Genomic DNA, 19,155 nt, shown 5'->3' with positions numbered 1-19,155 from the left:
CCTCAGCGCCGGCGGGTGGGCGGGACCCTCCTTCGCGTGCGGTGCGCTCCCATTGGCCCGTCCCGCCGCCGGAGCGACGCGGCGCTGAGCCAATAGAAAACCGAAGAGAGGGCGAGGTGGGCGGGGCTCCGGGCGCTGCCGGAAGCGGAAGCGGAAGCAGAAGCGCGCGGGGACATGGCGGGAGCCTGGGGCCGGGTCGGGGCCCTCAGCGGCGCCGCCGCGATGGCGGCTGCGGCCTACGGGGCCCACGGTGGGGCCGGGGGGGAGGGCACACGGGGCCGGGGGGGACACGGGGCCGGGAGGGGCGACACGGGGCCGGGGGAGGCTCGGAGAAGGGCGGGGACCGGGTCTGCGGGGTCGGGGAGGGGAAACCGGGGACGGGCCTATAAGTGACACAGCCCCCCCCGTTTTCCCCTCCCCCCCCAGGGCTCCGCCGCAGCGACCGGGACGAGTATCAGAAGGAGGTAAGTTTCGGGGTGGGGGGGGAGGGGGGACCCGGACGCCTGGGTCCCCTCCTGACCCCTTCCCCCCCCCCCAACAGCTCTACGAGACGGCGAACCGGTTCCACCTCCTGAACAGCCTGGCGCTCCTGGCCGCCCCCCACTGCCGCCGCCCCGCCCTGGTGCGTCCGCCCCTCCCCCCACACCGACCCCGACCCCCCCCCCCCCCCCCCCGCCCCCGCTGACCCCCCCCCGCCCCCCTCCCCCCAGGCCGGGTCTCTGTTCTGCGCCGGGATCGGCCTCTTCTGCCTCCCCCTCTACTACCACGGGCTCAGCGGGGACCCAGGCTTCAACCGCACCGCGCCCCTGGGGGGGACCTGCTTCATCCTCGCCTGGGCCTCCATGGCCCTCTGAGGGGGCGCCCGGGACCCACGGAGGGGGGAGCCCCAGGGACCCCGGCGTCCGGGACCCACGGCGGAGGGACCCCCGGGGACGCCGCCATCCCCCCTCCCGAGGGACCCGTTTCCCCTTTAAAAGGCGGAGCTTCCCCCGTCGCCGGCCTCCTATTGGTGGAGCTCCCGGCCAATGGGGGTGCACGCTCACCTGCGCGCCGGACCGTGATTGGGGCGCAGCAGTGAAGGGCAGCAGCCAATAATGAGAAAATGGGTGTGGCCTTCCCCCGCCTTCTGATTGGCTGCTGCACGATTCCCCCTCCCCCCCGGTGCCGTGGGGGATGCTGAGTTTGGTGACGTCACAGCAGTTGCTGGGCGACAGCCAATGGTCGCCTGGCTCCCCGCCCACCCCCCCCCCGCTTCCCTCTCCCCGTTGGCTGGGCCAGCAGCCAATCGGAGGAGCTGAAAGCGGATTGGCTGGTGGGCGGCCCTTCCTCGGCCTCTCCAGCAATAAACGATCGAGTTTTAGCACCGCCTCCATTACGTCATGGGGGGGAACCCAGGCGTCCGGGGTGGGCGGGGCACAGACCCCCGGCCCATAGATCCCCCATGGATCCCCCCCAGCCCCACAGATTACCCCCCTCCACCCCTCCCAGCCCCATAGACCCACTCCTCAGCCCCACAGATCTCCCACAGACACCTCATAGGACCCGCCCCCCCCGCCCCACAGATCCCTCCCCCCAGCCCCAGAGATGCCCTATGGAATCCCTCCCAGCCCCACACACCCCTCCCAGCCCCATAGATCCAATCGTCAGCCCTATACACGCCCTATGGAACCCCCCCCCCAGCCCCACAGAACCCCCCAGCCCCACAGATTCCCCCCCGCAGTGGGGCTCGAGTGGGTGCTGCCCCACAGGGGGGCCATTTATTGGGGGGTGGGGGGCTGGGGGGGGGGGGTTGATGTACAAAGGGGGTGGGGGGTGGGGGAGGGGCGTATCAAAAGGGGGTGGGGGGGCGGGGGGGGGAGGGGCGCTAGAAGAAGTCGACGTCCTCGGGGGCGTCCAGGTCGCGGTACTCGATGATCGCCCGGGGGTCGCCCCGAACCATCCTGGGGGGCAGCGGGGGGGTCGGGGGGGGGGGCACCGGGACCCCCTAAGTGCCCTCGACCCCCCCACATCCCCCCCCCATTGATCCCCCCTGCCCCCCTAAGTGCCCTCGATCCCCCCACATCCCCCCCCCATTGATCCCCCCGGACCCCCTAAGTGCCCTCGACCCCCCCACATCCCCCCACATTGATCCCCCCTGCCCCCCAAGTAACTCACCCCCACCGCCCCCCCCAAAACCTTCAACCTGCCCCACAAGTGGGGGTCCTTACTACACCCCCCCCGCCCCGCCCCCCAAAATGAGCCTGCCCCCCAAGGGAGATCAGGGTCCCCCCAGTGGGGTCCTTCCCCCCCCCCCAGACCAAGCCCACCCCCCAAGTAAGGGCTGTTCCCCCCCGCAGATGGGACCAGGCCCCCCCCCCCCGCTATGGGGCTGCCCCCTTACCTGCTGCGGGGTTTGTTGAGGTAGCCCCCCTGGCCCCGGAAGGTGTCGTAGTTGCCCCGACCGGCGGCGTAGGGCCCGGGGGGGTAGGGGGGGCCGCCTGGGGAGGGGGGGGAGAGGGGAAGGGGGGGGAGAGGGGAAGGGGGGGGTCAGTGGGGACCCCCAACCCCCCCCCCATGAGACCAGTCCCCCCCAGTGCCCTGCTCCAGTTACTGACCCCCCCCACACCCACCCTGAGCCCCACCCCCCCCCCCAGATCTCTTGCTGCCCCCCCCCCCAAACCCCTCCAAGAGCCCCCCCAGCCCCCTCCTGGACACCCCCCAGCCCCCCAACCCCCCGCCTTGAGGGCCCCAAGACCCTCCCTGACCCCCCCAGGGCCCCCCCTTGAGCCCCTAAACCCCCACAAGACCCCCCCAACCCCCCTCCCTGACCCCCCCCGCCCCCCCAGCCCCTCCGTACCTCCGTAGCCCAGGATGGGGGGCCGGGGCTGCCCGTAGGGCATCATCCCCTGCGGCGTCTGGGGGGGGTAGGGCAGCCCCGGGGCCAGGCCTGGCGGGGGGGACAGGGGGGGGGTCAAGGGGACATATGGACTGGGACACCCCCCCAGGCTGGGGGACAGGGGGACAATGGCACGGGGGGGGGGTATCTGGGGGGGTAAAGGGGGTGTCACCACCCCTATACAGACCCTCGGGGACATTGGGGGGGGGTACCGGGGTGTCAGCACCCCCGTATGGACCCCAGGGGGTGACACTGGGGTGTCCCCAACCCCCCCCAGCCCCCAGGGTGGCCAAGGGGACATGGCGGGGGGGCAGATTTTGGGGTGTCACCACCCCTGTATGGACCCTTGGGGGGACACTGGGGTGTCACCGACCCAAATGAACCCGGGGGGGGGGGAATGGGGGTGTCACCGACCCCCCACAGACCCCGGGGTGGCCGAGAGGTGACACGAGGGACACGGGAGCAGCCGTCGGGTTCCCACCCCCCTCCGTGGGGTGACCGCGGGGGGACGTCGGGGTGACCCGGGGGGGGGACGGGGGACACACACTCACCCTGGGCGGGGCCGGGGGGGGGCCCCCCCTTGCCCTCGGGCAGCGCCGGGCGCTTGGGGTCCATGAGGAAGTTGTTGAAGAACAAAACCTCCTTGCGCACGGCGCCCATCTTCTCCCCGTGCTTGTTGAAGATGTGCTTGCGCACGAACTCGGGGCCCTGCGGGGACAACGGCACCTTGGGGACACCGCAGGGACGACGGGGACACCGCAGGGGTGGGGGGGGATGGACACGGCGGGGGGGACAGACGCCCCCCCCCACCTCGCACCCCCCAGTTCCTCCCCCAGGGGCCACCGTCCACGTTCTCCTCCCTGTCCCCAACGCTCTCCGGCATCCCACCGCGTCCCCTCCCATCCCCAATGTCCCCCCACGTCCCCGGTGTCCCCTCGTCTCCACCCCCGTGTCGTCCGTCCCCCCCCCACCACGTCCTTCTGTTCCCCACCTCAAGCCTCTCGGCCACCAAGGGGACGGGGACACTCGTCCCTGCTCAGCTCCTGGGTGTCCCCAATGTCCCCACCTTGAGCTTCTTGCCACTGAGGTGCCACCACCGCTCGTCCCTGCCTGGCTCCTGGGCGTCCCCCATGTCCTGCTCCTGTCTCCAGTGTCCCCACCTTGAGCTTCACCCTGCTGAGGGGACGCCACCGCTTGTCCCTGCCTGCTTCCCGAGTGTCCCCGATGTCCCGACCTTGAACCTCTCGGCGCCGAAGGGTCACCGCCACTTGTCCCCGCTCAGCCGCTGGCCGTCCCCTGCGTCCCCCCCTGGAGGTTCTTCCTGCCGAGGTGTCCCCACCGCTCCTCCCCCTGCCTGGTCCCCGGCTGTCCCCGGCGTCCCCAGCGTGTCCGTGTCCCCCCCCGCAATGTCCCCACCTTGAACTTCTTGCCGCTGAGGGGACAGAGCCACTTGTCCTTGCCCAGCTCCTGGGTGTTGGCGGTGACGAACTTCTCCAGCTCCTGCTCGGGGTCCTTGCGGCCCAGGCGTTGCGCCTCCTCCTCGGGCAGCGCCTCGCGCCCCGCCAGCAGCGGCCCCAGCCGCTCCTCGAAGCTCTTCTGCCACTCCGCCACTGGGGGGGACACACGGGTCGGGGGGGTCACAGGAGATGGGGGGGTCACAGGAGATGGGGGGGACACGGGGCTGGGGGGGTCACAGGGGCTGGGGGGGACACAGGGGCTGCGGGGGACACAGGGGCTGCGGGGGACACGGGGGCTGCGGGGGACACGGGGCTGGGGGGACACACATGGGTCAGGGGAGACACGGGGCTGGGGGGGGGGTCACAGGGAAGGGGGGGACACACATGGGTCAGGGGAGACACGGGGCTGGGGGGGGACACAGGGCTGAGGGGGGTCACAGGGACTGGGAGGGACACACATGTGTTGGGGGGGGTCACAGGGGATGGGGGGGACACAGGGGCTGGGGGGGACACACATGGGTCAGGGGGGTCGCAGGGCCTGGGGGGCGTCACAGGGCCTGGGGGGGACATGCAGGTGGGGGGGACACACGTGGGTCGGGGGGGACACACAGGTCAGGGAGGGTCACGGAGGGTCACAGAATGGGGGGGACAGAGGTCAGAGGGGGTCACAGGGGCTGGGGGGACACACATGGGTCGGGGGGGTCACAGGGGTGGGGGCGGACATGGGGATGGGGGGGTCACATGGGTCAGGGGGGACACACGGGTCGGGGGGGGTCACGGGGGCTGGGGGGGTCACGGGGGCTGGGGGGGGACACACATGGGTCAGGGGAGACATGGGGCTGGGGGGGGTCACAGGGACTGGGAGGGACACACATGGGTTGGGGGGGTCACAGGGGATGGGGGGGGACACACATGGGTCAGGGGGGACACACGGGTCGGGGGGGGTCATGGGGGCTTGGGGGGGTCACGGGGGCTGGGGGGGTCACGGGGGCTGGGGGCGGACACGGGGGATGCAGCAGTCTGGGGGACAGGGGACCCCGAGACCCGCAGCTGGGGACCCCAGGACCCATTTTGGGGGCAGGAGACCCACGGCTGGGGCACGTGGAACCCCCCCTCCGGACCTTCCCTGGCCCTGAGACCCACAGCTGGTGGCGGGGGGGGGGAAGGGGGTGGGCAGGGGACCCCCAGACCCACAGTCGGGGGACGGGAGATCCCCAAGCGGGGGTCAGGAGCCCCCCCAACCCCCCCCCCCCCCCCCAACTGGTGGGTCGGGCCGTACCCTCTCCGTGGGAGACGCGGTTGGGGGGCAGGGGGCCCCGCACGTGCACGATGCCGCAGCGGTTGGGCATCTCGTCCTCGTTGAGGTACTCGGAGGTGTTGTAGTAATCCACCGAGTGCACGATGCGCAGGTAGAGCAGCAGCCGGTCCAGCACCTGGGGACACGGGACATCAGGGGGGACGCGGGGACGGCGGGGGACGGGACGGCGACAAGGGAGGTTGAATGGGGACAGGGGGGACGCGGGGGACGGGAGGGGGTGTCACCTTGAGGAGCTTCTCGTCGCGCTCGACGGTGACCTCGGCGGGGTTGGCCTCGCGCGGCCCCTCCTCGGCGTCGCCCCCGCCGCGGCCCAGCAGCTCCTCCTCCTCCGCGCTCACCTCCTCGATCAGGTAATCCGTGATGTGCTTCAGCACCGGGTTCTGCCACCCCACCGCCTGCCACCGACACCGGGCCGTCACCCGCGGCCACCACGGGGACGTGGGGACCACCAGGGACCATCAAAGGGACATGGGGACCAGGACTCCAGGACCATCAGATGGATGTAAGGACCACCAGGGGCCACCACGGGGACATGGGGACCACCAGGGACCATCAGAGGGATGTGGGGACCAGGACACGGGGACCACCAGACGGATGCAAGGACCACCAGGGGCCACCACGGGGACACGGGGACCACCAGGGACCATCAGAGGGACGTGGGGACCAGAACACGGGGACCACCAGATGGATGCAAGGACCACCAGGGGCCACCACGGGGACACGGGGACCACCAGGGACCATCAGAGGGATGTGGGGACCAGGACACGGGGACCACCAGGTGGATGTAAGGACCACCAGGGGCCACCACGGGGGCGTGGGGACCACAAGATGGCCATGGGGACCACCGGGGGGTGTAAGAACCATAAGATGGACGTGGGGACCACCAGGAGCCACAAGGAGCACTTGGGGACCACGAGAAGGACCTGGGGACCACCAGGAGTCAGTGGGAAACACGAAGGGGATGTGGGGACCATCAGGAGGACGCAGGGATCACGAGATGGACTTGGGGACTGCGAGATGGACGTGGGGACTACCAGGGACCATCAGAGGGAGATGGGGACCAAGAGATGGACGCAGGAACCATGAGATGGCCGTGGGGACCACCAGGGGCCACAAGGAGGACTCAGGGATCATGAGAAGGACCTGGGGACCATGAGATGGACAGTGGGGACCATGAGATGGACAGTGGGGACCACGAGGGGACAGCGGGGACCATGAAAGGACCAGGAGGGGACGATGGGGACCATGTGGTGACCATGAGGGGACCACAAGGGGACAGTGAGGACCACGAGGGGTCCATGAGGGGACAACGGGGACATTGAGGGGGACATCGTGGACCACGAGGTGACACCGGAGCCCCCCCCCCGCCCCAGACCTCCCCCCTTTGACCCCCCCACACTCACCCCGGCGGCGGCGGCAGCGTCCCCGTCCCCCCCTTCGGGGTTCTGGGGGGTGGCGGAGGCGGGGGGTGGCGCGTCCCCCGTCGTCCCCGCCGTCCCCCCGCCCCCCGGGGGCGCGGCCCCCCCGAGGGCGTGGCCGGGCGTGGCCCAGAGCTGGGCGCGGCCGTCCAGGGCGTGCACCAGCCGCGCCGCCAGCTTGATGTCGTTGCGCACGATGGGGCGGTGCTGCGTGATGCCGCTCACGTTGCGCACGCGGCGCGTCAGGTCCCGGTTCACGCCGGGGCTCAGCTCGCAGTCCCGCAGCTGGGGGGGGGAGCAAAGGTGGGGTCAGGCTTCAAAATGCCCCAAAATCACCCAAAAATACCCACAAACCAGCCCAAAATACACTAAAATAGCCCCCAAATACACTAAAGTAGCCCCAAAATACACTAAAGTAGCCCCAAAATAGCCCAGCGCGTCAGGTCCCGGTTCACGCCGGGGCTCAGCTCAGTCCCGCAGCTCTGGGGGGGGGGGGGGCAAAGGGGGGGGAGTCAGACCTCAAAACAACCCCCAAAATACCTAAAAATCCCCCCAAAATACCTAAAAATCCCCCCAAACCGGCCAAAACCACGCTAAAACGGCCCCAAAATACACCAAAGTGGCCCCAAAATAGCGCAGCGCGTCCGTCCTGGTTCACCCCGGGCTGAGCTCGCAGTCCCACAAGGGGGGGGCAGGGGGGGCGGGGGGGGGGGGGGCGTGAAACCCTGAAATAACCCCGAAACTCCCCCAAAACTCCTCCCTACGCGCTCAGAAACCCCCCAGGGAATAACTCTAGAAACCCCCCAAAATAACCCCAAAACACCCCCCAAAATGTCCTGAAAACACCCCTACAATACCCCCAGGTAACCCCGAAACACCGCGAAATACCCCAAAATAACCCGAGACAACCCCAAAACCCCCCCAAAACCATCCTCAAAATACCCCCAAAATAATCCCCCCCCCCCCGCAAAAAACAACCCTGAAAATAACCCTGGAACACCCCTAAACTCATCCTGAAAACGCCCCCGAAATAACGCCGCAATAACACCAAAATAAGCCCAAAACACCCCCCGAAAAAATCTCAAAAAATACCCCAAAATACCCCCCGAACGCCCCCCCCCCCGAACGCCCCCCCCTCACCCGGATGTTCTGCAGGCTCCAGCAGATCTCCTTGATGTTGACGCTGCGGTCGAAGGTGACCCACCCCCGCCGGAAAAACCTGGGGGGGGGGGGGACACGACGACGATGACATCGTGGTGTGAGACACCCCCCGCCCCCCCCCCGCATTCCGGGGGGGGGTCCCCAAACCCCTGGGGGGTCCCCAGATCGTGGCGGGGGGGGGCAGCACCCACCTCCTCTCGGGCTGGGGGTCCGACAGAGCCACGCGCATGAAGCCGGGGTAGCGCTTGCAGAGCTGGGGGGGGGAAAAGGGGGGGTTTATTTTGAGGGGGGGGGAGTTATTGGGGGGGGGGGGGGGGAGTTGAGGGGTTTGGAGGGAATTTGGGGTTTTTTGGGGGGGGGGTTTGGGAGCTGCTGGGAGGGTTTGGGGGGGGGTTGAGGGGCTTTTTGGGGGTGGGTGGGGTTTTTCACGGGTGCTGGGGGTTTCTTGAGGGGGTGGGTTTTTTGGGGGGTTTGGGAGGCGCTGGGAAGGGTTTGGGGGGTTGAGGGCTTATTGGGGGGGGATTTTAAGGGGGGGGTGGGGGTTTCTTGGGGGGCTTCGGGAAGGTTGGGTTGTTTTGGAGGAGTGGGGGTTTTTTGGGGGGGGAGGGAGGCTTTTGATGGGGGGGTTGAAGGTTTTTTTGTGGGGTGCTGGGGGGGTTGGAAGGGGTTCTTGGGGGGGTTGGGGTGTTTTTGGGGTGGTTTGGGGGGTTTGGAAGGGGTACTTAGGGGGTTGGGGTATTTTTGGGGTGGTTTGGGGGGGTTGGAAGGGGTTCTTGGGGGGATTGGGGTGTTTTTGGGGTGGTTTGGGGGGGTTGGAAGGGGTTCTTGGGGTGTTTTTGGGGTGGTTTGGGGGGGTTGGAAGGGGTTCTTGGGGGGGTTGGGGTGTTTTTGGGGTGGTTTGGGGGGGTTGGAAGGGGTACTTGGGGGGGTTGGGGTATTTTTGGGGGGTTGGAAGGAGCTCTTGGGGGGGTTGGGGTATTTTTGGGGTGGTTTGGGGGGGTTGGAAGGGGTTCTTGGGGGGGTTGGGGTATTTTTGGGGTGGTTTGGGGGGGTTGGAAGGGGTACTTGGGGGGGTTGGGGTATTTTTGGGGTGGTTTGGGAGGGTTTTGGGGGGGGTTTTGGTGGATGTTGGGGGTTTTGAGGGGGCTGGGGGGTGGTTGGGGGTTTTGGGGGGGGGTTGGGGGTCTCACCGCCACGATCTCGGCCTGGGAGATGTTGGGCGCGATGTTGCGCATGAAGAGGGAGCAGGTTTTGTGGAGGGGGCGAGGTTTGGGCTCCGTCCCCCCCCCGCTCTCCTTCTCCTTGGCCTTCGGCGCCGCCGGCCCCCCCTCTTCCTCACGGGCCTTTTCCTCCTTCCCCTTCTCCTCTGTTGGGGGCGGGGGGGGGGGAAATGGGGGGAGTCAGGGACAAGCAGGGACCCCTCAAAGCCCCGGCCCCCATTCAGTGTCCCCGGAGCCCCTAAGTCCCCTCCAAGCCCTGAAGTCCCCCCCCAGGTCCCATTTAACCCCCCCAGGACGTTCAGGGATCCTCAGTGCCCCCTCCCAGGGAAACCCAACGACCTCAGGGACCCCCCAAGACCCTCCGTATCCCCCCAGGGACTCCCAAGGGGTTCCAATGTCCCCGCAGGGACTCCCAAGGGCCTCAGGGACCATCCCCCCCCCCTCCAGGGGGACCTCAGCATCCCCCTGAGGATCCCCCACATCCCCCAAGACCCTCAATATCCCCCCAAGGATCTCTGGGACCCCCCAAGGGGACCTCAGTGTCCCCCCAAGACCCTCCACGACCCCTCAATACCACCCCAAAGACCTCAAGGAGCCCCCCAAGATTCTCCACGTCCCCCCCAGGGACCCCCGAGATCCCCCTGGCACCCTCTTGTCCCCCCAGGGTCCCCCACGCCCCGCGAAGGACCCCCCGGGGAGCTCCCTGGGTCCCCCAAGGGCATCAGGGACCCTCCCCGAGACCCTCCCTGTCCGTCCCCCCCCCCCCGCCCTCCCCGTGTGTCCCCCGCCGTGTCCCACCGTCCTTGTCCCCGCGGCCGCCCTCGCCCTCGCTCTCGGAGTCGCTGGCGCTGCCCTCGTCGCTGTCGTCCCCGTTGCGCTGCCGCGGCCGCTTCTTGCTGGCCTGGGAGGGGCCGACAGGGGGCGCTGGGGCGGGGCCGGGGGGGGCGGGGCCTCGGCAGGGGGCGGGGCCAGAGCCCAGGGGCAGAGCAGGGGAAGGGGGTGGGGCTTGGGGAAGGGGCGGAGCCTGGGGAAAGGGGGCGTGGCTTGTCCGAATGGGAGGCGCCAAAGAAAAGGGGGAGGAGCCTGAGGGAAAGGGGAGGGGCTTGGCTCAAGGGGAGGGGCCTGTGGGGCTTGCAAAGGGCGGGGCCTAATGGAAAGGGGGTGGGGTTTCAAAAGGGAGGGCGGGGTTTCAAAAAGGGGGCGGGCCCAGCCCATTGGTGGGTGGGGCTTGGCAGAAAGGGGGGCGGGGCTTGGCAGAAAGGGGGGCGGGGCTTGGCAGAAAGGGGGGCGGGGCTTCAGCACAAGCCACAGGCGCTGGTGGATGGGGTGGGGCCTATTACAGGGGGTGTGGCCTGACAGGCGGGGGGTGTGGCCTGATGTGGGCGTGGCCCGCTCACCTTCTTGCCCTCCTTGTCCCCTTCCTCCTCCTTCCGTCCCTTCTCCTTCTCCTCCTCCTCCTCCGGCCCCTTCTTGGCCTTTTCCTCGCTCGGCGCCTCCCCCTCGCCCTGGTTGGGGGGGGGGCAGGGGGTGTCACGGGGAGCGGGGGGACCCACAGGGCCGGGGAACCCCAAAAGAGACCCCCCAGGGCCAAGGGGACCCCTGAGGAGACCCCAGGGACCCCCAGGAGACACCCCCATGGGCCCAAGGGGACCGCAGGAGGAGAGCCTGGGGCAGGGGGACACCCCAAGGGGACCCCAGGAGAGACCCCACGGGGCCAAGGGGACCCCAAACGAGATCCCACAGACCAGAGGGACCCAAAGGAGAGGCCACGTGCCCAAGGAGACCCCCAAGGGGCCACGGAGACCCCAAAAGAAACCTCAAGGGTACAAGGGGACCCCAGGAGAGATTATGGGGACCCCAGGGGCCAGGAGAGATCCCAGGGGAGCCCATGGGGACCCCAAATGACATCCCAAGGGCCCAGGAGGACCCCAAGAAAGACTGAGGGGACTCCAGGAGAGACCCCGTAGAACAAGGGAACCCCAGAGGACACCCCATGGACCAAAGGAACCCCCAGCAGAGACCGCGGGGACCCCAAAAGAGACACCAAGGGGCCAAGAAAACCCAAAAGAGACAACAAGGAGACCCGAAAAGAGACCCCATTTTGGGGGGGTGTCACCCCAGACCTTCTTTCCCTCCTCCTTCTCCTCCTTCTCCTTGCGGTCGGCGTCAGGGGGTCGGGCTTCCTCCTTCTTGGCCGCTTCGGCCTTCTCCTGCCGCTCCTCCTCCTCCTCCTGCTCCAGGATGCGCAGGTCGTTCTCCGTCCCCCCTTCCATCTTAATCACCGCTGGCGGAAAAACGAACCCCCCAGAAAGTGGGGTGAGAAAAGAGGAGAGAGGGGCTGACAAAAGCCAGAAAGGTGTTTTTTGGAGGCGGGGGGTGGTGTGGGGGGGGGTCCCTACCGGCATCGAGGGTTTTGATGATGGCGGGGGCGCGGTCGATGTCCAGGAGCAGGTTGTCGAACCAGCCGTTCTCCGAGAGGTAGAGGAAGACGTTGAGGCGGTTCCTCAGGGCCGCCTGCGCCTCCTGCTTCCGCTTCCCCGCCTCGTCCGGGTGGTACTTGGAGCGGAACCTGGGGTTTGGCGGGGGGGGGGGGGGGGGGGAAACACATGGAGGGGGGCGGGGGGGAAGATGGGGGTGTCAGGGATTGGGGGGGGGACAGCCCTGCCCCAGCCGGGGGTCCCGCTGCGGCAGGGGAGAGGGGGGAACCCCCCCATCACCCCCCTGGCTGTTTTGGGGGGGGAGCAGGGACCCTTCTTTTGGCACATCTGGGGTGGGGGGACCCCCCTTCTGGCACGTGTGGGGCAGGGACTTCCCCCCCCTGCGTCTGCCACATCTGGGGTGGGAGGAGCCCCCCCTTTTTGCATATCTGGGGCATGGGGATCCCCCATCCGGCATGTCTGGGGTGGGGGGACCCCTCATCTGGCATATTTAGGGTGGGGGGACCCCTGTCCGGCACATCTGGGGTGGGGGGACCCCCATTTCTAGCACATGGGGTGGGGGGACCCCCTGTTTCTAGCCGATGGGCGCCCCCATCTTTTGGGGCTGGGGTACGGGTCGGGGGGGCCCTGTCTGTCCTAACTGGGGAGTGGAGACCCCCATTTCCCCTAACTGGGGGTACAGGGACCCCCCCCATTTCCCCTCAGTGGGGTACAGGGACCCCACGTGCCCCGACCAGGGTGGGGGGAGCCCCGTTTCCCCCTCTACGGGGTGCAGGACCCCCCCCGTGTCCCCCCACCTCGAGGTACAAGGACCCCTCGTCTGCCCTGATCGGGGTGGGGGGATCCCAGTGTCCCCCAGTTGGGGTGTAGGAACCCCTGCGCCCCCCAAATGGGGTGGGGGGAGCCCCCGCGTCCCCAAAGCGGGGAGTGGGGGGGGCCTCTGTGTCCCCAAATTGGGGTGCAGTGACCCCCCCGCATCCCCAGAGCAGGGCATGGGGCAGCCCCTGTGTCCCCCAATGGGGGTTCAATGACCCCCCGTGTCCCCAGTTGGGGGTCGCAGGGACCCGTCCCCATCAACTCAGGAACCTCGTCAACACCCTAACGATCCCCCCCTCCCCCAACTACCACCCCCCAAACTTAGGGGGGGCCCAGCCCCCAGTCTCGGCCCGGGTGGGGGCTCCGGCGCAGCGGCGGCGATCGGCAGCGGCGGCCCTGGGGAAAGGGGGAGCGGGGGGTGTTTTGGGTGGGAATTGGGGGGTTTTGGGGGGTGCGGTGGGTCATACATACGCTTGCCACGAGCGTCGCCGTCCGGCCGGGCCCCCGCGTCGGCGCTTTGTTACTTATTAGCATAATTAATACCGTTTTTTGTTTGTTTGTTTGTTTGTTTTAAAGCAAAGGGAAGTAGAAGAAGAAAAAAAAAAAAACCAACTAGAAAAACACTAAAAAAGTTGGCTGAAAAATGGAAAAAGGAGGGGGAGCGGGGGGGTCTCCCCGCGTTTGGGCCCCTCCGTGAGGTGGGGGGGGGGTTCCCGAAAAAAAAAAAAAAAAAAAAATAAAACAACAAACGGTCCCTGCCTGTTTCCTGCGACTTTTGCTCGCTACCGGCCGCATTGTGCGCGACCCTCAGCCCTGGCTGTCTGCCCGCAGCCCCCCCAGAGCACGTCAACGTGGAGGGGGGAGAAAAATGGGGGGGGAAAAAAAAAAAAAAAAAAAAGCTCGTTAAGGAAATGAGCGTTAACGAGCCCCGGCCGCCGCGGGGCGGGGGGGGTTTGTTTTATTTTTTAAAGCTGGCGGACGACGTCCGGAGGGAAAACCTGGCTGGCGGCGGGCGCTTCGGAGGAGGGGAGAAAAGGGAATGGTTAACGACCGCGCGCGGGTCCGGGGCCGCTCCGGCCTCCCCCCACCCCAAAATCCAACCCCCCCCGAACCCCTCCCGACATTCCCTGGGGTGTCTTCCCGCCCCCCCCCTCAAATCAAGCCACGGGGGGCGGCTGGAATCCCCCCCCTCCCCTTCCCTTCCCCAAACCCCCACTGGTTTAAACTGGGGGCGGCCGCAGCGGGATTTAGAGAAGACGGCGGCTTTTTTGGGGTGGAAAGCGGGGTTTTTTTGGGGGTGGAAAGTGGCTTTTTTTTTTTTTTTTTTTGGTGGGATGGCTTTTTCGGGGGGTGGGGGGGGGCTCCTCCCTCGGACGTACCACTCCTCGTCTTTATGGGCCAGGAAGAAATCCTGCATCTGCTGGCGGCGGAAATCGAGCTTGTAGTCGTTGTATCGCTTCACCGCCTCCGTCTCGTCCACGGCGTCGTCCAGGGAGAGCAGGAACTCCTTGAAGCTCTTCATCACCGGGGGGGCCATGCCCAGGTCCACCTCCGCGATGTTCCCCAGTCTGCTTGGGGGCACAGGCAGGAGTCGGCACCCCCGACACGGGGACGCTGCCGCCTCCTTACGGGGCGGTTTGGGGCATTTATGGGGCGGTTTGGGGACGTTATGGGGCACTCCGGGCTGTTACTGGGGGGGTCAGGGGCATCATGGGGCAGTTTGGGGCCATTATAGGTCAGTTTGGGGCCATTAAAGAACGTTTTAGGCCGTTATGGGGCATCTCAGAAATGTCATGGGGCAGTTTGGGGCCACTAAAGGTCAGTTTGGGGCCACTAAAGGCCAGTTTGGGGCCACTAAAGAACATTTTAGGCCATTATGGGGCATCTCAGAAATGTCATGGGGCAGTTTGGGGCCACTAAAGGCCAGTTTGGGGCCACTAAAGAACATTTTAGGCCGTTATGGGGCATCTCAGAAATGTCATGGGGCAGTTTGGGGCCATTATAGGCCAGTTTGGGGCCATTAAAGGTCAGTTTGGGGCCATTAAAGAACATTTTAGGCCGTTATTGGGCATCTCAGAAATGTCATGGGGCAGTTTGGGGCCATTATAGGCCAGTTTGGGGCCAGTAAAGGCCAGTTTGGGGCCATTAAAGAACATTTTAGGCCGTTATGGGGCATCTCAGAAACGTCATGCGGCAGTTTAAAGCCATTATAGATCAGTTTGGGGCCAGTTTGAAGCCATTATAGGTCAGTTTGGGGCCATTAAAGGTCAGTTTGGGGCCATTAAAGAACATTTTAGGCCGTTATGGGGCGGCTCAGAGACGTCATGGGGCAGTCTGGGGCCGTTACGGGACATTCCCGGCTGTTATGAGGAGACTCGTGAACGTTACAGGGCAGGTTCCGTCCCTCGTAAGCCAGTTTGGGACCATTACGGGGTAGTTTGGGCTGTTATTGAGTGGCTCAGAGCCATAATGGGGCGGTTTGGGTCCATTACGGAGCAGTTTGGGCTGTTGCCGGGTGGCTCAGGGACATCATGGGGCAGTCTGGGGCCCTTATGGGGCATTTTAGGCTGTTACTGGGTGGCTCAGACGCATTACAGGGAACTCTGGGCTGCTACCGGGCAATTCAGACACACTATAGCGCAGTTTGGGTCCATTATAGGGGATTTAGGGCTGTTATTGGGCAGTTCAGGAATATTACGGGGCAGTTTGGAGACCTTATGTGGTATTTTAGGTTGTTATTAGGTGGCTCAGAGACATTACAGGGTACTTTGGGCTGTTGGTAGGGGGTTCAGAGTTCTTATAGGGCAATTTGGGCCCATTATGAGGCAGTTTCGTCTGGTTTTGTGTGGCTCAAGGACATTACAGGGCGGTTTGGGGCTCTTATGGGGCAGTTTCGGCTGTTATCGGGTGGCTCAAATACGTTACGGGGCAGTTCAGGATCCTTTGAGTTGGTAATTACTGCCTTGGGGAAATCCTGCAGCAATTTGAGCCCATTATGGGGCAGTTTGGGGCCGTTACTGGGTGACTCAGTGACATTATGGGGCAGCTTAATGACCTCATGGCGCAGTTCAGACTGTTACTGGGTCACCAAAGGACGTTACTGGCAGCTTTAAGACAATTACTGCGTGATTTGGGCTGTTTTGGGGCGGTTTGGGGCAATCGCCGTGTGATTTGGGACATTCGGGTGGGGGGTTGAGGCAATTACTGGGCGATTTGGTCCATTACGGGGCAGTTTGGGGCAATTACTGTCCGATTCGGGCCCTGGGGGTGAACAGGGAAGGACCTGGGGGGCTGCTGAGGTGGTTTTGGGGGTGCTGGGGGGCAGAGCAGGGGGCAGAGTCCTTACCTGGCCTGGATGGGCAGGATGTGGTGCTGCATGACGTGCATCTCGGGGTGCCCCCAGGGCTGGGGGGGGCCGTAGGTGGGGCCGGCGCCCCCCCCGCTGTAGGGCATGTCGTAGCCGCTGTGGTAGGGATCCCCGCTGTGCTCATCCCTGGCGGAGGAGGGGGACATCAGGGTTTGGGGGGCTGTGATGGGGTTTGAGGGGTTGCCATGGGGTTTTGGGGGGCTGCCATGGGACTGGGGGGCTATGGTGGGGTCTGAGGGGGCTGTGGTGGGGTTTGTGGGGGCTGCCGTAGGACTGTGACGCTGTGGTGGGGTTTGGGGGGGTCTGTGGCGGTGTTGGGGGGGCCGCTGTGGGGACTGGGAGGGCTGTGGCAGAGTTTTGGGGGCTGCAGCAGGGGTTGGGGGGCTGTGGTGGGCTGCCACGGGATTTGTGGGGGGCTACGGTGAGGATTGGAGGGCTGCGGCAGGATCTGGGGGTCGCTCGGAGGGGGCCGGTGCGGCGTTGGGGGGGCTGCGGTAGAATTTGGAAAGCTGTGATGGGATTTGGAGGGGCTGCCAACGGAATGGGGGGATGCGTTGAGATCTGTGGGGTTGCTGCTGTGGGGTTTGGGGGGACGGTGGTAAGATTTGGGGGGGGCTACAGCAAGATTTGTGGGGGCTGTGGTGGGGTTCGGGGGCGGGGGCGCGCGGTTCGGGGGGGGGACACTCACCAGTCGCGGCGCAGGCGTTTCTGGGGGGGGCTGAGCTCGTGGCGAGGGGGCGAGAACCGCTCCCGGCGTGTCCGGTCGTAATCCCGGTACTCGCCCCGGCTGCGGCGCTCCCGGCCCCGATCCCAGTCTCTGGGGGGACAGGGACAGTGTTGGGGACAGGCGGGGGGGGGGGGGCTTGGGAACGCCCCCGAGGGATTGGGAACTCTCTGGGGGGGGTTGGGGACCCCCCTGTCGCCGTGCTCCCTGCCCCAATGCCAGTCCCTGCATCGGGGTGGGGGCGGGACACAGCACCGGGGACCCCGCGGGCAGTTGGGGACATCCTAGGGGGAGTTGGGGACCCCCCCATCATGGCATTCCTGGCCCCGATCCCAGACCCTGCACCAGGCGGGTGGGGGGACACAGCGCTGGGGACACCTTGGGGGCGTTTGGGGGCCCCCCCGGAGGGGTTGGGGACCCCCCCCCGGGGGGGTCTGGAGACACGCTGGGGGTTTTGGGGACTCCCCCAAGGGGTTTGGGGACACCCCCACCGAGATGCTCCTGGCTCCGATCCCAGTCGCTGCCCGAGGAAGGTGGGGGGACACGGCACTGGGGACACCCCGGGGATGTTGGGGACAACCTGGGGGGGGTTGTGCCCGCCCGCTCCCCACCCCCGGGGGTTGGGGCCCCCCCCCCCCGCAGCGCCGCACCGGTCGCTCCAGTCGTCACGCCGCCGCTCGTCCCTCTCCCGCGAGCGGTCGTAGTCGCTGCGCTCCCGACGGAACTTGTCCCGCCGGCGCCGGTCGTACTCGTCGTCGCTGTCCCCCATGGCGCTGGGGGGGGACGGGGACGGACGGACACGGTCAACGGACCCCTATGGGGTCTCCCTTACCCCATCAGCCCCCCCCAGGGGCATCCCCGGTACCCCACAATCCCTTGTAGCCCCTCCAGAGAGAACCCAACCCCCCCCCCGTCAAAGCCCAGAGTCTCCCACCCCCCCAACACCCCAAAATTCCTCGGGAACCCCCAGCATCCCGCAATCCCCCTCATCCCCCCAACCCCCCCCGATATCCCCCAATCCCCCGGGACCCCCCCCAACATCCCACAATCCCCCAAGGGCCCCCCCCCGCCCCCCAAAAGCCCCCAATATCCCGCCATCCTCTGCCCCCCCCAGGTTCCCATGATCCCCCAGGACCCCCCCAAAATCCCCCAATCCCCTGCGGCCCCCCCCAGCATCCCATGATCCTCCGGGAACCCCCCGACCCCCCCCCCAAACCCCCCCAAAATCCCACCATCCCCCAGGACCCCCCCAATATCCCACAATCCCCCGGGGCCCTCCCGACCCCCCACTATCCCACAACCCCCCCGAACCCCCCCCCCCCCGACCTCTCACCCCCCGCCATGGCCCCCCCCGAACCCCCCGACACCCCCTCCCGTCCCCGTGATGTCACGCCGGGGCCCCCCCACACCTTCCCCCGCGCTCCCGGCCGCGCTCCGCTCCGCGCGCCGCCGCCCGCTCGCTTCCGGTCCGCGCCGGCCGGACGTGACGTCTAACGGAAGGCGGGGCGGCGGGGTAGAGAGGAAAAGGGGGGGGGGCTAGAGGGGAGACCGTATGGCCGCCGCTCTAGGAACGCGGGAGGACCTCGGAGTTCCTCTATGGTTTCGTCGCGAGGGGGTGGTTACCGGAGGGGTCAGCCGGTGCGGGGGGGCGGGTGATTCGCTCTGGCCGGGGAGCTCCGGGTCTATGGTCTGCGGGACGCAGAAAAGCGTGTGCGAGCCGCGGGCCCAGCTCTCTATGGTGGCGGTGGACGCTCTAGGCTCGGCCCTGGAGGACCGGAGCTCTGTGGTGCGGCCGGCCCCGCCCACCCACCCCATCGCCTGCTCCCATTGGCTGCCGGGCGGCGGGCGCGCGCGCGCGCGCGCGGGCGGGGGGCCGCCATCTCCCGTGGGGTCACGTGAGAGGGGCGCGGGCGGCCATTTTGTCTCGCCCGCCCCGCGCACGCGCCCCGCCCTGAGGCCGCCCTGGGCGTCGCCATGGCTCTCCCCGACGCCATTTTGCGGCGGGGGGCGGGGGGGGGCGGCCCGCGACGCGCATGTGCCCCCACAGGTAACCAGTGCCCCCAGCATCCCCCAGTCCCTCCCAGCGTCCCGCCCCCGTTCCCCCAGGGCCTCAGTTTCCCCGTGTCGTCCCCCCCCAGGGCCTCCCAGTATGTCCCACTCCCGCTGTGGGCCCCACCGGTGCATCCCAGTGTTCCCAGTGCCCCCTTAGGACCCCTCCAGTCCACCCCAGTGCCTCCACTCCGTCCCGGTCCTCCCTTAGGACCCCCCCAGATCCATCCCAGTGCCCCCAGCCCCCCTTGGGACCCCCCCAGTCTGTCTCAGTGCCTCCAGTCAATCCCAGTCCCACCTCGGGCCCCCTCC

The 19,155-nt window shown here is 67.2% G+C and overlaps 2 protein-coding genes across 5 annotated transcripts; one reads left to right on the top strand and one right to left on the bottom strand.

Moving 5' to 3' along the window:
• Positions 1-121: 121 nt before the first annotated feature.
• On the top strand, positions 122-1,334 carry TMEM256 (transmembrane protein 256). The gene is made up of 4 exons (XM_063322217.1): positions 122-250; positions 427-464; positions 542-622; positions 711-1,334. Exons 1-4 carry the CDS (start codon positions 175-177, stop codon positions 852-854), a joined length of 339 nt encoding a protein of 112 aa, XP_063178287.1. The 5' UTR covers positions 122-174; the 3' UTR covers positions 855-1,334.
• A 392-nt stretch (positions 1,335-1,726) lies between these two features.
• Positions 1,727-18,271, bottom strand: SRRT (serrate, RNA effector molecule). Of its 4 annotated transcripts, none has more exons than XM_063322211.1 (20): positions 18,204-18,271; positions 17,445-17,567; positions 16,759-16,887; positions 16,050-16,196; positions 14,083-14,274; positions 11,849-12,018; positions 11,573-11,733; positions 10,847-10,954; positions 10,248-10,350; positions 9,420-9,595; positions 8,421-8,482; positions 8,209-8,287; positions 7,054-7,353; positions 5,875-6,045; positions 5,612-5,765; positions 4,292-4,485; positions 3,427-3,583; positions 2,837-2,926; positions 2,381-2,477; positions 1,727-1,940 (listed from the first exon to the last, which is right to left on the bottom strand). In XM_063322211.1, exons 2-20 carry the CDS (start codon positions 17,561-17,563, stop codon positions 1,865-1,867), a joined length of 2,685 nt encoding a protein of 894 aa, XP_063178281.1. In that variant the 5' UTR covers positions 17,564-17,567; positions 18,204-18,271; the 3' UTR covers positions 1,727-1,864. The 4 variants fall into 4 exon arrangements, with proteins under 4 accessions (XP_063178281.1, XP_063178282.1, XP_063178283.1 ...); XM_063322212.1 differs by having other exon boundaries at positions 14,083-14,271; XM_063322213.1 differs by lacking the exon at positions 1,727-1,940 and adding an exon at positions 3,942-4,051.
• Between the last annotated feature and the right edge of the window lie 884 nt (positions 18,272-19,155).

The sequence above is a fragment of the Chroicocephalus ridibundus genome, unplaced genomic scaffold (genome assembly GCF_963924245.1).
Source record: "Chroicocephalus ridibundus unplaced genomic scaffold, bChrRid1.1 SCAFFOLD_580, whole genome shotgun sequence".
Taxonomy (NCBI): Eukaryota; Metazoa; Chordata; class Aves; order Charadriiformes; family Laridae; genus Chroicocephalus; species Chroicocephalus ridibundus.
The sequence above is the reverse complement of the archived record's forward strand: the minus strand, read 5'-3'. Positions and strand labels throughout refer to the sequence as shown.

Coding starts and splice junctions, on each gene's coding strand:
- TMEM256 (XM_063322217.1), top strand. CDS start 175: ATGGCGGGAGCCTGGGGCCGGGTCGGGGCCCTCAGCGGCGCCGCCGCG. Junction 251..426: donor TGCGGCCTACGGGGCCCACG/GTGGGGCCGGGG, acceptor CTCCCCCCCCAG/GGCTCCGCCGCAGCGACCGG. Junction 623..710: donor ACTGCCGCCGCCCCGCCCTG/GTGCGTCCGCCC, acceptor CCCTCCCCCCAG/GCCGGGTCTCTGTTCTGCGC.
- SRRT (XM_063322211.1), bottom strand. CDS start 17,563: ATGGGGGACAGCGACGACGAGTACGACCGGCGCCGGCGGGACAAGTTC. Junction 7,354..8,208: donor GGAGCCTGCAGAACATCCGG/GTGAGGGGGGGG, acceptor TCCCCCCCCCAG/CTGCGGGACTGCGAGCTGAG. Junction 2,478..2,836: donor CCCCATCCTGGGCTACGGAG/GTACGGAGGGGC, acceptor CCCCCTCCCCAG/GCGGCCCCCCCTACCCCCCC.